We start from the raw sequence: 18,277 nt of genomic DNA, 5'->3' as shown, positions 1-18,277 counted from the left end.
TGATGCTTCCCAGAAGTGGTTTTTCCTAACCGCTGTATATTAGCATCGGTGTTTTCCTGGAGCATATGTCATCTGTTCGCTGTTGCCTGCGCCACGCCAGGGGCCGCGCGCATTGCCCCGAACTTGGACGTAGCTTCAATCTTGCATGCGTTTACATGGGATCCAGAGGTCATACAGAACCACCGTTTTGACTGTCTCCCTCACTGCAATGTATTGGAGAACATTCGTGATTCCGTCGATGGGCTGTTACAATGAGACCTGACACTCAGACACATAACTTGAGACCCTCCAGTCAGTGAAATTGGAAGAAGCCTCGTACAACAGAGTCACGCCGAGTAAAAATTAGCGATACAAACGATGCAACTTCTCATTTGGGACAAGAAAACTACCGCTATACAGGGACATTCGGCTGACGATCTCGCTGATCGTCAGCCGGCGAATCGTTATCGTAGATACAACAGTGGGAATGGGATAGTTACACAACTTGCGTCGAGGTACCATGCATGATGAGAGCGAAAGAGAAACAAAGGTAGCAGAGACGGAGAAAATGGTGATACATCTAAGCAGTTTACTTCTTCTTGCCCGCCTTCTCTGCAGACTTGGTGACTATAATAAAAACGCTAGTGAGCGATGCAGTGAGAGGAAGGAAAATAACCACGTACCCTTGCCACCGCTAGCCTTGTCAGTCTTGTCAACCGATTTGATGATACCGACAGCCACAGTCTGCCTCATGTCACGGACGGCGAAACGACCGAGTGGCGGGTAGACGTTGTACTCCTCAACGCACATGGGCTTGCTGGGAACGAGCTTGGCAATGCAGGCGTCGCCCGACTTGACGAACTTAGGAGCATCCTCGATCGACTTACCCGTACGACGGTCAATCTTCTCGATGAGCTCGGCGAACTTGCATGCAATGTGCGCAGTGTGGCAATCAAGGACAGGGGCATAGCCAGCACCGATCTGACCGGGATGGTTCAGAATGATGACCTGCGCATTGAAGGAAGCAGCCTCCTTGGCGGGATCATTCTTGGAGTCGGAGGCGACGTTACCACGACGGATATCCTTGACGGAGACGTTCTTGACATTGAAACCGACGTTGTCACCGGGCTGACCCTGTTCGAGTTGCTCGTGGTGCATCTCGACGGACTTGACTTCGGTGGTCACACCGACAGGGGCAAAGGTGACGACCATACCAGCCTTAATGATACCGGTCTCGACACGACCGACGGGCACCGTGCCGATACCGCCGATCTTGTAGACGTCCTGGAGGGGGAGACGGAGGGGCTTGTCGGAGGGGCGGACGGGGGGCTCGATGGCGTCGATGGAGTCGAGGAGGGTTTTGCCCTTGACAACACCGGCCTTGGTCTCCTTGGTCCAGCCCTTGTACCATGGCATGCTGGGTGAGGTAGTCAGTACACGAGCATGTGTAATAACATCGGGAAGATTTACTTTTCGGACTCCTCCAACATGTTGTCACCGTGCCAGCCAGAGATGGGGACGAAGGCGACGGATTTGGGGTTGTAGCCAACCTTCTTAATGAAGGTTGAGGTCTCCTTCACAATTTCGTTGAAGCGGTCCTCGCTCCACTGAGGGCTTTGTGAGTGACCGTATTGAAATTGAGGGGAAATGAACTTCATACCTTGGTGGTGTCCATCTTATTGACGGCAACGATGAGCTGCCTGACACCGAGGGTGAAAGCAAGGAGAGCGTGCTCGCGTGTCTGGCCATCCTTGGAGATACCAGCCTCGAACTCGCCGGTACCACCAGCGATGATGAGGATAGCGCAATCAGCCTGGGAGGTACCAGTGATCATGTTCTTGATGAAGTCACGGTGACCAGGGGCATCAATGACCTATTAAAACAATATATGAAAGGATGCCAAAGTGCAATTAGCGGTGTACGTACAGTGACCATGAACTTGGGGGTCTCGAACTTCCAGAGGGCGATATCAATGGTGATGCCACGCTCACGCTCGGCCTTGAGCTTGTCAAGCACCCAGGCTATTCACAAAGACCTCGTTGAGTTCGAAGTTCTCAAAAAGGGGGCCGAACATCACGCACCGTACTTGAAGGAGCCTTTGCCAAGCTCAGCAGCCTCTTTCTCGAACTTCTCAATGGTACGCTTGTCGATACCACCGCACTTATAGATCAAGTGACCGGTAGTGGTCGACTTGCCAGAATCGACGTGACCGATAACGACGACATTAACGTGGGTCTTCTCCTTTCCCATTTTTTGAAGCTAGAGCAAGGGGTTAAACTGTCAGCGCACCGTAGAACGAATATCGTGCGCATCCTAGTCCGCATAATTGCTTGAGAGTAGTGAACTTTAAATCCATCCCCCCTGCCCATGACAATTTCGAGCCCCTTGCAGGCTGTATGCGGCAAGAACAGCGCAGAAAAAGCGTCAGCGAAGATGAGACAACTTACTTGAAAGCGTGAAAGAGAGTAAAGGAAGAGGACGAGAGAGAGGCGGTAGCAGGTGAAGGTAAAGAAGAAACGTCGAGGGTTGAGGGGATTCGAGCTTATATGGGCTTTCGAGACACTAAATTTTTGGTGATCGATAGATCAGATTACAAGAAAGCGCCCAAAGGGCAACGCCGGCCGGACACCGCACTATCCGGCGCCCTTCCGGAATACAAGCCAGTTTGCCTTTCTAGGAAATGCTCGACTTGATTCTGTTAAGCTAAGTCTCGACTTGAGAATAAATTATCATTTGTTCAGGATACTCTACAGATAGCTGTATGCTGTCAGATCATTAGCGAAGTAATGTAACGCAATTGCTAGGGACTTCGGCTACATGAGAGGGAGCTCCAGATGCGATGAGATAACATGAATGGCATTACAGAAGGGACGCATAAGGAAAGAGGTACGGGACGGATGAAGTGAGATAAAGACAACGAGGCTGCACACACACGTCTAAGGTCGCGCGGCATCAGATAGATGAGCCTGAAGGGAGGGATGCAGTCAGCTGAAATGTAGCTGTGGTGGGGGGAAGGTGGGGGCTGTGTCCTCACCCAGTTGTCTCTGCACAAGCCAAAGATCTCAGTCACGACCATCCCTCGCGACCACTCAAGAAGCGACATTGCAGAATCTTCTCAAAGGTAGGTCGCGCGTTGACTTCAAGCTGAAGGCACGCGCGTACGAGCGCCGCTGCATCTCCAAGCGCGCCACCTCCGTCAGGTTCTTCGCCCTCGCTCTCTTTCCCTTCCGCACAACGTTCGTCCAATGCCATCGAGGCATTCGAAAACGGTGACTCCAGACCTTCTTGGGCTTCGGCCGCCGTTGTGAATGGACATTCACCTACGAGCATGACATACGCCACAACACCAAATGCCCAAACGTCCTGTTCCTTGCCCTGGTAGCGCTCACCGCGCAGAATCTCAGGGCCGGCATAGTCCAGGCTGAGGGCGACGTCAGGATCGTCTCGCGCAAGTAGTTGCCATTGAACTACTTACGTGCCACTGAACGTATCCCATCCCCCTTTCTTCACCAAGCCCGAACTGCCAAAATCAATCAGAACGCACTTCCCGGCGGGCCCCAAAACGACGTTTTCATCCTTGATGTCTCGATGAACTAAGTACATGTGAGCTTTAGCTTGCATCATACAGTCAATCGACGCACCTATGCCCTTGCCGTGGAGAAAACAAAGTGCATCCGCAATCTGGCCCAAAAAGCTGCGAATCATGCTCGCGGGAAGGCCGTGAGGGTAGCTTTCTACAAGGTCAAAGAGGTCGGCTGGTGGTGCAGGCGATCCTGGGAAGGGCTCTGGGGTGGTGGAAGGCAAAACGAGATAATAGTAGTGATTGTCTTCGAAGAAATCGAGGAGGGGACATATGTTGGGGTGTCCGTTCACGATCTTGCCTTCTACCCACCAATCGTCGGGCTCGAGGTTTAGCCGTGACGGGTCCCAAGGTCTCCTGGGAGGAAGGACGTATGTCGTAGACGAGATTGCTGACATCACATAAATCTCGATGGGTATCGTTCCGTACTTTGGATGCCGCTTCCAGCAGTCTGCTAAGATTCGAGATTTTATTATTTGCTTGATGATCAGGGGAGGCTGCGTCAATGATAAGTGATGAACGGCTGCTGCGACGGTCGGGCTGTGAAGAACTTACCCCTAACGTCCCGTCGAGATTCATCTCTCTAGCACGCTTCACTAAACCATAAGCTCCCCGGCCTATCTCTCCTTCAATAACAAACTCTGAGATACTGCGCTCTCCTACACTTGGAGTCTTGTCCACACTTGGCGTGGGCGGGCCCGTACTGCTAGCCACGCTAAGGAAGCTAGCTGCACTATTTGCACGGACTAGTCTTTGTGGTCCCGTTGGAGGGGGCGATGGGGGTTGGGAGGGTACGATAGAGACGCGTCCTGCAATGAGAGAGACTCGCTGATGAGATGAGCGACGTCTTGAACGAGGAGCATTCGCATTGCCGAGTCTCGGTGAGGAAGGAGAGGACGTCATAGGAGAGCGAGCAATGGCAAGGGAAGTAAATGAGCCGATTGGAGATAGTAGACTTGGAGAAGCACATCTCGACTGCACGGGGGAGCATGAGAGGGGCCCTGGAGCGAAACTACCGGAAGCCGCGGGCTGCGACAAAGGATTCGTTGGTACCGCTGGCGATGGAGAAGTTGAGGGCCCACGGGACATGCTCGGAGAAGAAACCCATGCAGAACGAGTTTTTGCTAGCAGGCTCTGTTGGGGCGCCGCGGGACTGGTGTTCTGGGCGTTCGATGAGTGTGTCTCGATATGCAAGCGTGGTGGTTCGGGGTCTGGTTCTTTGTCGTGCGATTTCCAGTTGAAGCCGCGACCGAAAGAAGTGACTCCCCAGCTGTTGCCCACACTCGCGGCTCGATAGAGCTTGGCAGGTTGCGCTGGGACCCAGTCGTCATCGTCGAAGGTGAGATCCACCGCGGTAGCGGCGGTGGCAGTGAGCATTGTTTTAAGATAGGAAACCCCGCCTCTCGCAAGTATATGTTGTTGAAGGTGGTGGTTCGGAGCAAGAGAGGATGGGGGAGCACTGCGAGAACGGGACGCAGCCTGGGAGCGTAAAGTGGGCGTACCCTGGTGCAGCAACTGCCTTGGTGGGCGGTCACCTGACTTCTCGCGGCTTTGACGGCATCGACTGCGGGTTAGCCACAAATAGCCATCCTCAGGGTCTGACTCTGACTCGGATGGCCACTCATTGGCAACAACATCGACGGCCATGGTGTGCGGGAGGAGGAGGGTTGGACTCGCTGCTCACTCCTGGTCCCTGGATTGCCCATATATTCGCGGGGACGTCTCTGATTCGACGTTATCTCGAGAGAACCTCACGCGAATCCTGTCCGGATTCTACTTATGGTAACCGCTGCAGCGCTTTATAAGTGTTTGAGCTTGCTTTTATGGATTAAGTGCCGCGTTCAATGCCAGCAAGGCAACGCCGTTCTCTACTGAGTTTCAGTGTGAAATTGCATTTCCGTCCGCCACATCGTGCACATCAGCTGGCCACAAGCTGGCCAGCAAGAGCATGAACCGTTTATACCATCACTGACTCACAGGCCAGAGGTCACACGTGCGGAGATACCGAGACTACCTACGGCATTGTGGCAACTCGCCCGGCCGAGGAGCGCTCAAGCGCCGTCCGGTGTCCGGAGATGGGCGCCTACGATGTCCCAGAGCGGTAGCAAGTGCGCTAGGAAGTCCTCAACGAACTCGCCGTTGCTGTCGCCGCCCTCGAAACCGTGAGTACGACCTCCTTCACGGATTCATTGAACTCTCCTTACTGCTGCGAGATGAATGCTGCCGATTTCATGCCATAAACCTTGTCAACGTGGGCTGGATTGATTCGCACGACTCTGGGTGAACCAAACAGACCGCTCGCTTTTGTCTCGTCTCTGAGAACTGGCAAGGCTGACAATTCTACTCGTGTCCATAGTCCACCATGGCTAAGACCACCATCGTTAAGAAACGCACCAAGCCCTTCAAGTTAGTCCATGCGAGCCTTGTTCCCCAGGAGCCTCATTACTCAACCATGTATCCTGCAGGCGCCATCAGTCCGACCGTTACAAGAGCGTGAAGGAGGCATGGCGAAAACCCAAGGGTATTGATAACAGGGTGCGACGACGCTTCAAGGGTCAGCTTTCCATGCCCAAGGTACATTCCTACGCGTCTCATCCGTGAAAGTTGCTCAGTTTATATACATTAGATTGGTTATGGAAGTAACAAGAAGGTATGTCCACGCAATATCAAGAAGATTGCAGCCTGTCGATAACTTTGCATGCCAGACCCGCCACCTCCTCCCTAACGGTCTCAAGAAGTTCTTGGTTAGCAATGTCCGGGAGCTCGATCTCCTGCTCATGCATAATAAGACCTTTGCCGCGGAGATTGCGCACAACGTTAGCAGCCGCAACCGTATCATCATTATTGAGAGGTGCGCTCTCATACTCCCCGTACGTCTCGTTTCGACACTGATGACTTTGTGTAGGGCAAAGGTCTTGGGCGTTAAGGTTACAAACCCGGCTGCCCGCCTGCGGTCAGAGGAGTAATTTATATGGTCCCCAGTTTTTCCTCTACGCTCTCTTGTTCACCTTATCCATGTACCATCCGCATATGCCAAAAATAATGGCCATGCGCTCATACTTCTGGCTACATCCGGGGAGTTTATTGCGAGTCTTGTCACGCCGTGAACAACATTTACCGTGTGCCTTCCCTCCTTTATATTGGGGGAGCCGCTCCCATATGTACTAGTACCAGAGTTCCAATCCTCCGTGAGCTGGACAACATTGGCTGAAGTCCATGTCCCTGAAAGGGACCAGCCGGTATTCGGATCACCAGCGCTGGTCATGATGTATCTGGAGCAAGGATAGCTTGCGAAATCAAAACATCTTCTCTCAGCACCTTCATTTGCAATGGCGGTTAGGTACGCAGCCCTGGGACGCGAATTTCCTGAGTACTTACCGGATACTACGTCGCAGACGTGCAACCCACGCTGGATCCTGGTACACGGATGATCGCAAGTTGACTGCGCACTCGTGTCGTTGTCAAACACTGATGACGTTCCTTACGTGCAGGGCAAACTTTGGACAATGAGCTTGCAAGGAATCTTGCTGCAGTACAGTCATCTGAAGAGTTCACGCCGCCCGTAGCAGGATGCAAAGCAGTTATCGCTCCGTATGTCCTGCGTTCATCATCCACTGTTATCTGGTGCTGATCCTGCAGGACACAGGCATGCTGGGTATTCATACTCAGGACCTGCCGCAGCATGGGCATACAAAACTATCGATACCACTGGGATGTATGTTGAGAATGCTACAGAGGCCAAGGCACTTGTTTACTAAACGCCACAGCAAGAGAGTGTTCATTCTCGGCCCCTCTCATCACGTCTATCTCGATGGCTGCGATCTCTCTCAGTGCAAGACGTACCAAACGCCCATAGGAGATCTTCCGCTGGATATCGAAAGTACGCCTTTCGAGCACCGTTCGGAATGAGACGCTTACCTTCGACCAGCTATTGCCGAATTGAAGAAGTCTGGGAAGTTCGGAGTGATGAGCGTGGAGACGGACGAAGATGAACACAGCATTGAGCTACACTTACCGTATGTGCGCAAGGTTTTCGAACGGTATGCTATCATTACAACACTGCCAAATGCCTTCTAATTTTGTCATAGGAAGGACATTTCTGTCGTGCCAATTCTAGTGGGGGCTATTGATAAGGACAAAGAAGATGCGTACGGCGAACTCTTGGCGCCTTACCTTGCCCGTGAAGATACCATTTTTGTGGTCTCCAGCGACTTCTGTCACTGGTACGCTGATACGTCGATTGTCTCACATCTCAGCACTCAAGATAGTTACAGGGGACAACGTTTCCAATACACGTACTACTATCCAGAACCGCCGCCTACGCATCGCCCAGCTATTCGTCTTAGCCGGTCCAACGCATCTCCGGCGGACTTGGCAAATCATCCCGTCCACCAGTCTATACGAGCCCTAGATCAGGAAGCCATGGAGCTCCTCACTATGCCTCCCGCCAGCGCGACGTCGGCCCACTACGACTTCACGGACTATCTACGGCGCACCAAGAATACGATATGCGGACGTCACCCCATTGGCGTCCTGCTAGGTGCATTGAGCGCTTTAGAGCAAGAAGGCCGCGTACCGAAGCTGCAATGGGTACGATATGAACAGAGTAGTGCATGCCAATCCGTCAATGACTCTAGCGTAAGCTATGCAAGCGCGTATATCACAGTCTAAATTTTCTTCGGAACTCGTAAAATACCAATGCACCTCTATTGAAGATATGAACAATCTCTCATCTATTCCGAGCGTGTCTTTGGGCTTACATGCGGGCATGAATGTCCGCAGCTGGCAATTGGAGGCCGACAGGTCCACCGTCTTCGCTTTCGGTGCCTGGCTGTCCAAGATCATCTACGACCTGCGGTGGTATGCCAGTCACTAAACTGAAAGACATTTCCAGGTTGCCCCACGTACCTTCCCGTCGGCAATGACAATGTCTTCGAAGCCCCAATCGCGTGTGGCACCGTCGTTAAGGTGGCTGCCGTCCCCCAAGCTCACAAGTTTCCAGCCGTCGAGAGGCTCGTCTCCCGGGATAGTACGCCTGAAGGTCGTCAGCGAGCAACAAGCTATGCGCATAGGCCTCGCCCTATCGCGAACGAGCGCACGAGTCAAGGCGATGATCGTCGCAGCGTGACTGACGATCAAAATGTGTTTATGCTTGTCCTCAAAGCGACGTTCTAGTTCGGGAATGAGAGCAGCCAGAAAACCTTCTGCGCGACTATGGACCTCGGGGACATCTTCTCCTCTGCGAGAGGGGTACCATATGGAGCTCCAGCTAGAGTCTATTCCACTGAAATAGCTCCGGAGGTTCTCAGCAGAGGCGGGTCGTGGGTGCAATCCGCTGCCTGGCTTCACCGGGGAGTACCATTCCGAAAGCCCTAGGAGAGGTAGCATTAGCACGGGAATCGGCGTGCGTTGAGTCTGACGGACGTGCCGTGCTCGATATATATAGGAATGTTCAACGCGTCTGATACGGGTTTGGTTGTCTGGAGACAGCGGTCTAGCGTGCAGCAGTCAACGCAAATTTAGCAGACGAAGATCTATCATGCATACAATACGGAGAGGAGAAAATTGCGGTGGGTCGCTGCACCTCTGGCAGAGACAAGAAGTGGTCTGCTAGCTCTTGAGCCTGCGTATGTCCAAACGCTGCCAAAGGTGGGTCGCGGGGAAGACCTGCGCGTAGCTTTAGAACAGAGTTTTCACCGCTGAATATCAATGGGCTTCTGTTTACCACGAACCTGTCTCACTTTTCCTACAGAGGGCAAGGGTCAGCACGTATTTTAGACTTCGACAGAAGACGAGCCCACCAATTCTGCGTAACCCAGTTCAAGCGGTACCCTGGCTTAGATTACTTCAGTGATGATCGGCTACTATAACGTGCTCAAATATGCATACCGTGTCTAGCAATGTAGATGGTTTCGAGCATCGTGTGCAAGTAAGAGAAGACGGGGTCGTTGCAGCGCAGATGTAAGAGCTATTGCCGACGTTGCCATACCGGGTGCTGGGCCGGGCAATAAAGCTCGCCGGGACACAATGCGGGGTGATACTCAGAGCGCGAGCTCGTGCGTTTTCAAGGCGGCTGATGGAACCTAAGTGCCCGTAGTACCCGACGTATGTAGACACATATCTCGCGATCGTCATGTCATAGCTTTCGTTTCTCGGTGCGGACACAAAGGAGCGCTACTACAGGATAGAAGATCGAGCATGGGACGTGAGAACCGAAAAGAAGGGAGACGACAAGAAAACAGGAGGACGAGGATGGAGAAAAGCCACAATGCAAAGAGATATGCAACAACACTTTCAGAGAAACAAATACAGGCGAAGTTGGCACGATAGTTACTGAGGCTGTTGAGGTTTTGCTACATAGCAACCTTCAGGACTGCTGAAAGCGTTCAGAATGAACTTAGGACAGAGAGGGGAAAGCCGTCTGGTCATCCACGTTCAACGCGGGTGCGTTACTATTGCCGTTCTGACCACGGCCCCTGCCACCACGGCCTCGACTGCCACGAGCAGGCCTGTCGCCACCACGACCGCCCCGGATGCCACGCTGGGGACGTTCGAAACGAGCATCGATCTCCAAAAACACCTTCTCCTCCTTCTTAGCGCGAGTTTTGGGAGCGGAAGCCTTAGTCTAGAGAGATCTCAAATTAGCTGGCGGTGCATTCCATCGATAAAGCTTGGCTGACCTTGCCGACGAAATAGGCGTCGTCATCGTCGTCGGCCTTCTTGTTGACAACGACAGCATCTTTCCAGATGGTCTCATCACCCTCGTTAGCCTTGCGGGTCTCGAGCTGAGGAATAATCTCGAGCTGCTTCTCCTTCTGCTGCTTGAAGTACTCGTCGAGTGTGAGGGTGTTGTCCTCCTCCTCCTCACGGCGACGGCCCTCAGCCTTCTCGCCCTCAGCGGGCGTAGTGCCCTCAACGACCTCAGCGCCCTCAGCGCCCTCAGCTGGAGCGGCCCAAGCGTCCGTCGAGGCCTCAGCGCCCCAGCCCTCGGCGATAGGGTTCCCAGCTTCGGCCTGAGCATCTTTCTCGGCAGCAGTCTCGGCCTTGAGCTCGGCGGTGCCCTCGTCACCGCCCCATCCCTGGTGGACCTTCTTCTCAGAGTCGCTAAACAGAAGCTGTCAAAGGGAAATGTGTCAGGAAAGTATGGCACGCACGTCTTGCCAGTGGCACTATGCCTGTCGAAGGGTCTGCGACCGCCACGGCCACGATCGCCACCGCGACCCCTACCTCCACGTCCGCGACCACGGCCCTCTCCAGCTAGAAGAGGCGAGTCGGTGATGAGTGCTGGGAATGGTCGTGTCCATTGTAAGGAGACGCACAAGGCTTGTGGGGCTCAGCACCGTCCTCAGCAGCTACCTCGCCGTTCTGGCTCTCACGGGGACCAGAGGACTTGCCGCCGCGCTGGTAATAGCGTCCACCGCGGGAAGCGGGGCCGCCCCGGGTCTTCTGGGCACCGCGACCGGGAGCAGGGGCTGGTGCAGGAGTCTCCTTCGCAGGAGCAGAGGCGGGAGTGGAGGGTCGCGAAGACGCATCGTCTAGGGTCCGGAAACGTGATAATGGTGGTGATGATGAGTGCACGGCGAGTAGAGTTGGCGGAGGGGAGGGGGGGTTGATGGTGATGCTTTAGATTATACTTTGAGAATAGACTGCGAAGACATACAGACCTTCGAGGAGCGCAAAGGGGTTTCTGCTGGCCACCGACATTCTGGACGGAGCCCTTTTATCGGACAATCCCTGTTTGCTGTGTGGGCTGTTGAGCAGACGGCGAGCGCTGACAGGAAACGACCTTTTCCTGCGTTTGTCTGCAGCAACCACGGGTCGGGGGTGTACGGGACCCCGGCACTCTCCTGGAACCCCGCGCTTTCGGGGTCCTTAGTCAAGCCACTCCCCGGCCGCTATACAGTTCATACTTGTCATATAAGACTGAAGCGCGTGTATCACAGACACCTTAACGCTTAAACCACAGGTTAGTGTTGCCCTAGTGTCTGTCGTCGGCGCCGTCTCTGATAACCTTCGAAGCCTTTAAAAGCATCTCGACGATGGCTCGCCCGCCTGCTCGCAGGACTGGTGTGAGCCGAGGACCTTGAGACCGTCACGAAGGGCTGGAGAACGAGAATGCCGTAAGTGCAAACGATGGGGCTTGGGTGCGGCGTGCTTGTGCTCTGGTAGATGGGACTCCTGTCTTAGCAGTAGGCTCTTCGTAGCTGCTGTGTGAGTTACGTCGCAATGTCTCGTTGTACATTTTTTCTACTGGTGCAATCTATGTGTTCTACATTCTTCCGGAAGAGCCTTCCTTCACTATGGCAACTATGATGAGCAGTGCTGGTCTGAATCAAGGATCTTCTCGTGCGCTTGTGGCTACACGATGTTGTGAATTTGTTGAATCTGCAGCGGAAGATGGAGCCTTAGATATTGAAAGTTCTCTGAGATCCTCTATGCAGTCCTTAGCCATGCTGCTTCAGCGGCTTCACATGTGCTACCCTCTCCCCATGTGATACAATGATACATTAGCGTTTCCCGCGAGTATCTAGACTTGGATGCATGTATGCTATGCGTTGCCTTTAAGCTGCTGCTTGTGACAAGGGCACTTGTCAGCTATGACTGAGGATGCAGCGCCCTTGTCTCGGCTGCATTCGTTTTACCTGTAACCCCCACCACCCGCTTTCTTGGTAACAACTCAGGTGACATCACGCCTCAAGCACCGTATACTGCCGACGGTCTGTGTCTCGTCTGTTACTTTGTGCTGCTATGGCTTCTAGGCGATTAGCAATCTCCTCTCTGCTCTGTGCCGACGACTCGGAAGCTGCCACTGCCAGCCATTCACCTTCTGAATTCACAACCGACACATTAGCAGTTGGGACAACTGTACAAGATTCTCATGCATCCTCTTCTACATTCTCACCAATCTCCTCTTGGGCCAATCCTTCAGCCGAAGTTATCTCTACCTCTGTCAACTATGGTGCACACTCTAGGCGACGTAATCCTTCACTAAACTCCTTCGATTCGCGCCCATCATCCTACCCCGTCATAGCTCGGCGGAGTTTCAGGGAAACCGCCTTGGACGACTATACGGAGGAGACAGGCGGTGAGACCCACCACTCGGTCAACGATCCTGTCGTCGAAGCTTTAGACCACCCCTCTCGGAGGCGACGTCCTGGGTTTATCCACACAGTGTACCCTTCTGAAGAAGACCAAGAAGATTGCTACACAGAACGCAGAGGTATACATAGATCCACTGAATGTTCGTATCCGACGACATTGTGGAGGCCAGTGCTCGGTAGAACGTGAGCTGACTCCGTCTTTGTCCCCCCCTAGATCAGCCGTTCGTGCCTTCGCCATCCCGCTCCCCATTCATTATGTATGCTTCAACACATAGGCAAATCTCCCATTCGCCAGAGCAAAGCTCACACCGACATGTACTTCCTCCTCAGCAGGAATATACGCCATCATTATCTCCGCGGTCAATTCTTCAACAGACCCTGAGCCCGGCGATGGACCCTGAATTTTTTGCGCCCTCGACGTCTTCGCCCCATCAAATACCGCAAAACGCGACGCAGTGTTCACCTGTCCATCCGCGTCACAAGATCTCCTCCCTTCTGACCAATTCTCTTCCCCCTCCTCGCGCGTCTGCTGCATCGTTACCGCACATCCTCAACTCGCCTATGTCGTCCACAGTGTTACCTGCAGATACGAAGTTTACTCGGGCGAGCTTGTATCGAGGCTCAGGTATGGAAGGATTGGAGGCTCTGGTGCAGGCTGCGACTCAGGAAAGGCAGCGATTGGGCGGGGAGAAAGTACAGGAGGAGCCCATCTCACCATCACCCTGGTCAGCCAAGCCGGCAAGCCCAGTCCTTACACCGGTAGCATCGAATCCTGCTCTCAGCCTAGCGGCTAACCAGAGCCTGGCAGTGACTACGACACATTCAGCGGGCAGTCGCGAATACAGTGGGCCGGGCTCTCCTTGTGGCGCGCGCACGACTTCGCCTTCGCCATCGCAGCCGTATAGGAGTCCAGTACATGCATCGATACCTCCTCCAGACCATTTGACCACATCCCTTCGCGCGGTTCTCGAAGAGCTGCCGGCAGAACAAACCAAAAACTCAGCAAGCATCGTGATGGATGATGCTGAGATTCAGTCACCCCTACCGATGCGATATCGTAGTTCCTCGTGTTCAACGCACTCCGTTCACGCCTCTTATACGGCTGAAGAGAGCCAAACCCCAGTTCCTCCATCCGCAGAAGGCGATGCTATGGAGGTCCAATCCGAGGACCACAAGGGGTCTGAACACAATACGGCAGTACTCGCGACGGAATCTCACGAACTTAAATCGGCTCGATTGGCTTACGCCGCCAAGTCTCCCATACAAGTCCACAGAATCGAGCCGTTATCCCCTTCCCCCGCTCCCGTATCTTCTCCAGGCCCTCCACTCCAACAAACTCCTACGAGATTAGCAAGTAGTATGCCGCTTCATAGCGCGACGTTGAAGTCAGAAGCCATCGACAGCCTGGTGGTACCCGCAACATCAGACAGTTCTGATGGGCAGGCGCAGGAGGCCAAGCTTAAGGCGAATATAGGTAAATCAGATGGTGCAGCGCTGGTTAAGTTGAAGGGGAGGGTAAAGCATAGGGAGAAGAGTTCGAAATCCAGGCGCACGTCACATTCTCGAGACAGCTCCAAGAAGGACGACACGGATGACTGGTTTCTAGAGCAGTTTGGCGAAGCCGAACCAAAGAAGATGTCCGAGCTATCCCCTAACACGAGGCCGGTTTCTTCTTCGTCACGTCTGGCTAAGACTCCAGATGGCGAGATGACACACCATTGGAAGAAGCTATCAGCCTCCCCATCCGAAGGCCACCGACACAACTTGTCCTCTAGGAAGCCATTGGCTAGACAAAGTCGAAGCCCAACGCCACACGAGATACTTGAAGCGGAGCTTGACGACGTTCCACTGGCACCAAAGCGTTCGCCTTCGCCACCCGAGACAACCGCTCCGTGGCCCCTACTTCCGAACCTGAATGCACAGACCTTGGCCACATCTACTAACTTAGACCTTGACACTGAACTTGAGCGTACCCTGCAAGACGAATCGCGTGCGCCACTTCCTCCAGCGAAGCCCAAGCCGAAGCCGAGACCTAAGACTAAGCCGAAGCCTGAAATCAAGCAGAGGGTGGACATGGATGTGGAAGATGAGTTACTAGCCTTGTTGGACGACGGTAGTGACGAACATAAGGAGAAGCATCGATCAGAATACGCCCATTCCCTTCTGGCCGAATCTAATCTTACCGAAGAGGTGGCCGAGCGAGTGGTGGCCAAGCACGTCATGGAGAGAAACGTACATGGCGTCTCTGTTGTGGCCTCGCCGATACCTGAGATATCCTCGCTCATGCCTCCTCCCGGTAGTAGAGGCGTTAGTCAAGTACGTGAAACGTCGGTCTCACGCAAAGATAGGGACGAGCGCGAGCCGACTTCGTCTGGGCCAACCGCCGTTGGTGGGACACCTGCGATGACGCCTACTCCCACGCCTACTCCCGGGCCTAGTGGTCCAAGCAAGAGCAAAGAAGCCTCTAAGGTCAGTTACACGCACGACATGACATGCAGCTAACATGGAGTTGAACAGAAAAAGGCGCCTCCGAAACCTCGAGGGAAGGTTACGACCGCTATTAAGCCCAAAGCGAAATCTTCAGTCGTGAAAGAACGCTCTACGACACCCGCGACACCACCTCATCTTGTACCGAATGCTAGCGATGGGCCTCCTGTTGCGGGCAAGAGTAAGAAGATGCAAGGGAGTCTAACCGCGAAACGTGCGGTATCTGCAGCTGGTGGAACTTCACGGAGTCGGTCGACGTCGGTGATGCCAGGTGAGAGCGAAGCTTCGGGACGAAAGCGTTCGGGCCAGCAAGTGCAGGACGAGAAAGACGAGAAGGAGGAAGAGGAGCGAGAGGTTGACGATAGACTTTACTGCGTTTGCCGCACTCCGTACGATGAGGACCGGGTGATGATAGCATGCGACCGGTGAGTCTTGCAGTGGTATTCCACTCCGTATCTGTCCATAAACTCATTATACGACCAGTTGCGACGAATGGTATCACACCCAGTGTGTTAACATGCCAGATCTGGAGGTCGATCTCGTGGACCAGTTTATTTGTCCGATTTGCGTCGCCAGTAGGTCCTCGTCGATAGCGAGCCTTATGCAGCCCCTGACCAGATTTTGCAGACAACCCTCACCTTACTCTCCGTACAACTTACAAGAAGCGGTGTCTAGCGGGTCTTGCTCATTCACGACCCACTTCCCAGCATGCTTGTCACAAACCTGCGAGAGGCGCATTCTCGAAGTACTGCTCAGACGAGTGCGGCGTTCGCTACATGCGCGAACGTATCGAACGTTACGTGCGAGACAACACCAAGAATGTGACAAAGGCGAACAAAGAGGTGAAAGAAGAGGAAAGTATGCGCAGTCTCTGGGAAGGTGTGAAGAGTGCCGGGCAACGCGAAGCAGTTGTGCTTCGAGTGCTCGATGGCGTCGATGAGAAGGGCGAACCCCGCACCGAGATTGTCGTGCCCCGCCTCTCGAAGCATGCGAGACTCATTTCACGCCTTGAAATGCAGCTTGCCAATATTTTGAACCGGCGAGATGGGCTCAAAGCTGAAGACGAGATTGTCGCCTGGCGCGAGGCTGTAATTGGATATGCTGCACAGAGGGCGGAGGGGCATGGAGAGTGCAGTTGGGATGGCAGGTTGCTATGGTCCGCCGATGAGGTGAGAGAATACGGAGCTGAAGTGGTGGACGCGTACGAGCGAGTCGAGATGCAAGGTGATGGTATGGCTGTTGATGGCCGGGACAACGAGAGCTGCCAAGTGGAGGAGGGCGGTTGGTGGTGTACAGGAAAGCGAAAATGTGATCGGCACGCCGGGTATGTCTCTTGCCCTCTGTATTCGCCACCCAAGCTCACTCTCGTGTCGACAGATGGCAAAAGCTTCGTCAGGCAGAGATTGACCTCGAAAAGGAGCTCTTTGAGGCCGAACTGGAGAGACTGACTACACGTGAGCGTGAAATTAGGAAGCGCATTGAGGACATCCAAGCTGCCCATCCCAACATCGACTTCGCCTCCCTCCACCCAGCCCCAGCGTTGGACTCGCATGCAGCGCGCTCAGAGCCGATACCCTTCCTCAATGGCGTACAAGTAAACACACTTAGTCGGAACGGGGATGTCGATGACTCGCTCAAACTGAACGGCGTCAACGGTGTCGACGGTGGAGAGAAGAAGGGAAAGAAAAGGAAGGTAGATGCACGGTAGACGTTCTTACTCTGAATGCACACCGGCCGCAGCACTGTCCGCATGTTGGGCACTCCGAAACATTGTTTGGATATACATACAATGAGTAAGGCTGCAGGACATATTCGACCAGGTATGATTAAATGTCAAGGTCCTCATCAGGATCGTCGTCGTCGATGTCATCTGCTGAGTCAGGGTCGTAAAAGATCGCGCCGGTTTGAGGGGCTGACGCAACAACAGTGTGCGCGTACGGTAGGGGAACCTGGGTCCTCGACTGATGCTGTTCAGCTGTGAGTGTAAGACTGAAGGACAAGTTCTGGGCGGGATCTGGTGCCACTGCAATCTGGTAAAGATAGTAAAATCTTCATAATCATTCGCGAAACTCGTGAAACTCACCTCAGTTGAGAGTGACTTGTCCGTATGCAGGCCTCTCAAGCTTTGTAGACCCTTGAGTTCGCATGCCACTGCTTTACTCACCACCCACCCCTCAAGCACTCTCTCAATCCCTTTTCTTCTTCCAATTCCATCGCCAGCATTGCCCCTCACAAGTACCTCCACCACGATCTCGTCTGCCGCACCGCACCCTTCACCTGAATTCCCAAAGGCGAGCTCCTCAATATCGGAAGATCGCGCGGTATAAGGTATAAACACACTCCAGAACTTCTCCAATGACGATAGAGGAGGCGGTGGAGCGGAAAGGGATCGTGCTAGGTGGACAAGAAGGGCAGGTGCGTGCGCAGTGATATGTATGAGGGAACGGGAGAAGGACGGGGTAGTGAGGACAGAGAGCATAGAGGGCGAGATGGTGTGAATAACCAAGCGTGAGCCTGCGAAGAACAACTTTAGAGTTGTGGATGACAAGACGACATTACGACCATGCCTACTTGGACGACCTGCAACAGTACTGAGAAGTGTTGACAGGAAGGCGTACGCAGCCGCTTTACATTGGAGGTTGGAGAGTAGCGTGTCCAGAGAATCAATGACTATAGTCAACGACTGTGGGCTACTGACTGCATGTAAATTGTCCAGTGCTGGACCGTGCGTACAATCAGGGAAAGACTCGCCTCCTCTGACGGCAGATAAGAGACGTTCTCTGCAATCTCCGCTGTGGTCACTGTATCCAGGTATATCTGCGGTACAGTCTATGGTCTGTAACCTTTCGTGGCATAGTTCACCAGTGAGCACCTTCAGTGGATAGAGAAGGTTGCAAAGCACAACATGCGTTTGCGTCCGGCTGAGTAGAGAGCGGAGCAGAGGCAAGCTTGATTGGGCCATGGACGACTGGAAAACAATTAGTGCATGAGCAGAGGCAAAGGAATCTCTCAGAATGGTTTCGAGCATCATTAGAGAAATTGGAGGTGGTAAGCACTAGAAGGTGTCAAGGTGAGCCTGGAAGCCATACGAGTAAAATCATGACAGGGGAAATTAGGTAAATTCGAGTGA

The 18,277-nt window shown here is 53.6% G+C and overlaps 7 protein-coding genes across 7 annotated transcripts; 3 read left to right on the top strand and 4 right to left on the bottom strand.

The window, feature by feature from the left end:
- Window positions 1-359: 359 nt before the first annotated feature.
- On the bottom strand, window positions 360-2,550 carry PHACADRAFT_168368 (uncharacterized protein). Its single transcript, XM_007390384.1, has 6 exons — window positions 2,061-2,550; window positions 1,906-2,000; window positions 1,640-1,852; window positions 1,450-1,586; window positions 663-1,396; window positions 360-606 (listed from the first exon to the last, which is right to left on the bottom strand). The coding sequence occupies exons 1-6, from the start codon at window positions 2,227-2,229 to the stop codon at window positions 569-571; spliced, it is 1,386 nt and encodes a 461-aa protein (XP_007390446.1). The 5' UTR covers window positions 2,230-2,550; the 3' UTR covers window positions 360-568.
- A 147-nt stretch (window positions 2,551-2,697) lies between these two features.
- Window positions 2,698-5,003, bottom strand: PHACADRAFT_247300 (uncharacterized protein). The gene is made up of 5 exons (XM_007390383.1): window positions 4,115-5,003; window positions 3,621-4,056; window positions 3,455-3,572; window positions 3,014-3,400; window positions 2,698-2,945 (listed from the first exon to the last, which is right to left on the bottom strand). The coding sequence occupies exons 1-4, from the start codon at window positions 4,934-4,936 to the stop codon at window positions 3,046-3,048; spliced, it is 1,731 nt and encodes a 576-aa protein (XP_007390445.1). The 5' UTR covers window positions 4,937-5,003; the 3' UTR covers window positions 2,698-2,945; window positions 3,014-3,045.
- Window positions 5,004-5,697: 694 nt separating this feature from the next.
- On the top strand, window positions 5,698-6,660 carry PHACADRAFT_247298 (uncharacterized protein). The gene is made up of 6 exons (XM_007390382.1): window positions 5,698-5,721; window positions 5,916-5,965; window positions 6,025-6,133; window positions 6,186-6,209; window positions 6,265-6,410; window positions 6,465-6,660. The coding sequence occupies exons 2-6, from the start codon at window positions 5,922-5,924 to the stop codon at window positions 6,523-6,525; spliced, it is 384 nt and encodes a 127-aa protein (XP_007390444.1). The 5' UTR covers window positions 5,698-5,721; window positions 5,916-5,921; the 3' UTR covers window positions 6,526-6,660.
- Window positions 6,661-6,888: 228 nt separating this feature from the next.
- PHACADRAFT_180158 (uncharacterized protein) lies at window positions 6,889-8,264 on the top strand (the record flags this gene model as incomplete). The annotated part of the gene is made up of 8 exons (XM_007390381.1): window positions 6,889-6,899; window positions 6,955-7,019; window positions 7,051-7,150; window positions 7,206-7,274; window positions 7,327-7,439; window positions 7,488-7,599; window positions 7,648-7,782; window positions 7,834-8,264. The coding sequence occupies 8 exons, from the start codon at window positions 6,889-6,891 to the stop codon at window positions 8,228-8,230; spliced, it is 1,002 nt and encodes a 333-aa protein (XP_007390443.1). The 3' UTR covers window positions 8,231-8,264.
- A 51-nt stretch (window positions 8,265-8,315) lies between these two features.
- Window positions 8,316-9,479, bottom strand: PHACADRAFT_190138 (uncharacterized protein; the record flags this gene model as incomplete). The annotated part of the gene is made up of 6 exons (XM_007390380.1): window positions 8,316-8,411; window positions 8,468-8,931; window positions 9,107-9,226; window positions 9,292-9,305; window positions 9,361-9,391; window positions 9,449-9,479. 6 exons carry the CDS (start codon window positions 9,477-9,479, stop codon window positions 8,316-8,318), a joined length of 756 nt encoding a protein of 251 aa, XP_007390442.1.
- A 206-nt stretch (window positions 9,480-9,685) lies between these two features.
- Window positions 9,686-11,328, bottom strand: PHACADRAFT_247295 (uncharacterized protein). The gene is made up of 5 exons (XM_007390379.1): window positions 11,224-11,328; window positions 10,879-11,094; window positions 10,714-10,816; window positions 10,240-10,663; window positions 9,686-10,184 (listed from the first exon to the last, which is right to left on the bottom strand). Exons 1-5 carry the CDS (start codon window positions 11,261-11,263, stop codon window positions 9,957-9,959), a joined length of 1,011 nt encoding a protein of 336 aa, XP_007390441.1. The 5' UTR covers window positions 11,264-11,328; the 3' UTR covers window positions 9,686-9,956.
- A 935-nt stretch (window positions 11,329-12,263) lies between these two features.
- On the top strand, window positions 12,264-18,148 carry PHACADRAFT_247293 (uncharacterized protein). Its single transcript, XM_007390378.1, has 9 exons — window positions 12,264-12,800; window positions 12,875-15,129; window positions 15,178-15,572; window positions 15,631-15,722; window positions 15,775-16,471; window positions 16,525-17,177; window positions 17,231-17,661; window positions 17,719-17,849; window positions 17,903-18,148. The coding sequence occupies exons 2-6, from the start codon at window positions 13,051-13,053 to the stop codon at window positions 16,853-16,855; spliced, it is 3,594 nt and encodes a 1,197-aa protein (XP_007390440.1). The 5' UTR covers window positions 12,264-12,800; window positions 12,875-13,050; the 3' UTR covers window positions 16,856-17,177; window positions 17,231-17,661; window positions 17,719-17,849; window positions 17,903-18,148.
- The last annotated feature ends 129 nt before the right edge of the window (window positions 18,149-18,277 follow it).

The sequence above is a fragment of the Phanerochaete carnosa genome (genome assembly GCF_000300595.1).
Source record: "Phanerochaete carnosa HHB-10118-sp unplaced genomic scaffold PHACAscaffold_1, whole genome shotgun sequence".
Classification (NCBI taxonomy): domain Eukaryota; kingdom Fungi; phylum Basidiomycota; class Agaricomycetes; order Polyporales; family Phanerochaetaceae; genus Phanerochaete; species Phanerochaete carnosa.
This window is presented reverse-complemented; position numbering and strand designations above follow the sequence as displayed.

Excerpts from the sequence above, each read along its gene's own strand:
- PHACADRAFT_168368 (XM_007390384.1), bottom strand. The coding sequence starts at position 2,229 with ATGGGAAAGGAGAAGACCCACGTTAATGTCGTCGTTATCGGTCACGTC. Across the intron at positions 1,397-1,449 it reads ATGTTGGAGGAGTCCGAAAA|CATGCCATGGTACAAGGGCT; the intron begins GTAAATCTTCCC and ends TACCTCACCCAG. Across the intron at positions 607-662 it reads CAAGGCTAGCGGTGGCAAGG|TCACCAAGTCTGCAGAGAAG; the intron begins GTACGTGGTTAT and ends TTTTTATTATAG.
- PHACADRAFT_247300 (XM_007390383.1), bottom strand. The coding sequence starts at position 4,936 with ATGCTCACTGCCACCGCCGCTACCGCGGTGGATCTCACCTTCGACGAT. Across the intron at positions 3,573-3,620 it reads TCTCCACGGCAAGGGCATAG|TTCATCGAGACATCAAGGAT; the intron begins GTGCGTCGATTG and ends ACATGTACTTAG. Across the intron at positions 3,401-3,454 it reads TGGGATACGTTCAGTGGCAC|CCTGGACTATGCCGGCCCTG; the intron begins GTAAGTAGTTCA and ends CGTCGCCCTCAG.
- PHACADRAFT_247298 (XM_007390382.1), top strand. The coding sequence starts at position 5,922 with ATGGCTAAGACCACCATCGTTAAGAAACGCACCAAGCCCTTCAA. Across the intron at positions 5,966-6,024 it reads AAACGCACCAAGCCCTTCAA|GCGCCATCAGTCCGACCGTT; the intron begins GTTAGTCCATGC and ends TGTATCCTGCAG. Across the intron at positions 6,411-6,464 it reads CGTATCATCATTATTGAGAG|GGCAAAGGTCTTGGGCGTTA; the intron begins GTGCGCTCTCAT and ends GACTTTGTGTAG.
- PHACADRAFT_247295 (XM_007390379.1), bottom strand. The coding sequence starts at position 11,263 with ATGTCGGTGGCCAGCAGAAACCCCTTTGCGCTCCTCGAAG. Across the intron at positions 10,664-10,713 it reads CATAGTGCCACTGGCAAGAC|CGACTCTGAGAAGAAGGTCC; the intron begins GTGCGTGCCATA and ends GCTTCTGTTTAG. Across the intron at positions 10,185-10,239 it reads ACGCCTATTTCGTCGGCAAG|ACTAAGGCTTCCGCTCCCAA; the intron begins GTCAGCCAAGCT and ends AGATCTCTCTAG.
- PHACADRAFT_247293 (XM_007390378.1), top strand. The coding sequence starts at position 13,051 with ATGGACCCTGAATTTTTTGCGCCCTCGACGTCTTCGCCCCATCAAATA. Across the intron at positions 15,723-15,774 it reads TTGTCCGATTTGCGTCGCCA|ACAACCCTCACCTTACTCTC; the intron begins GTAGGTCCTCGT and ends CAGATTTTGCAG. Across the intron at positions 16,472-16,524 it reads AAATGTGATCGGCACGCCGG|ATGGCAAAAGCTTCGTCAGG; the intron begins GTATGTCTCTTG and ends TCGTGTCGACAG.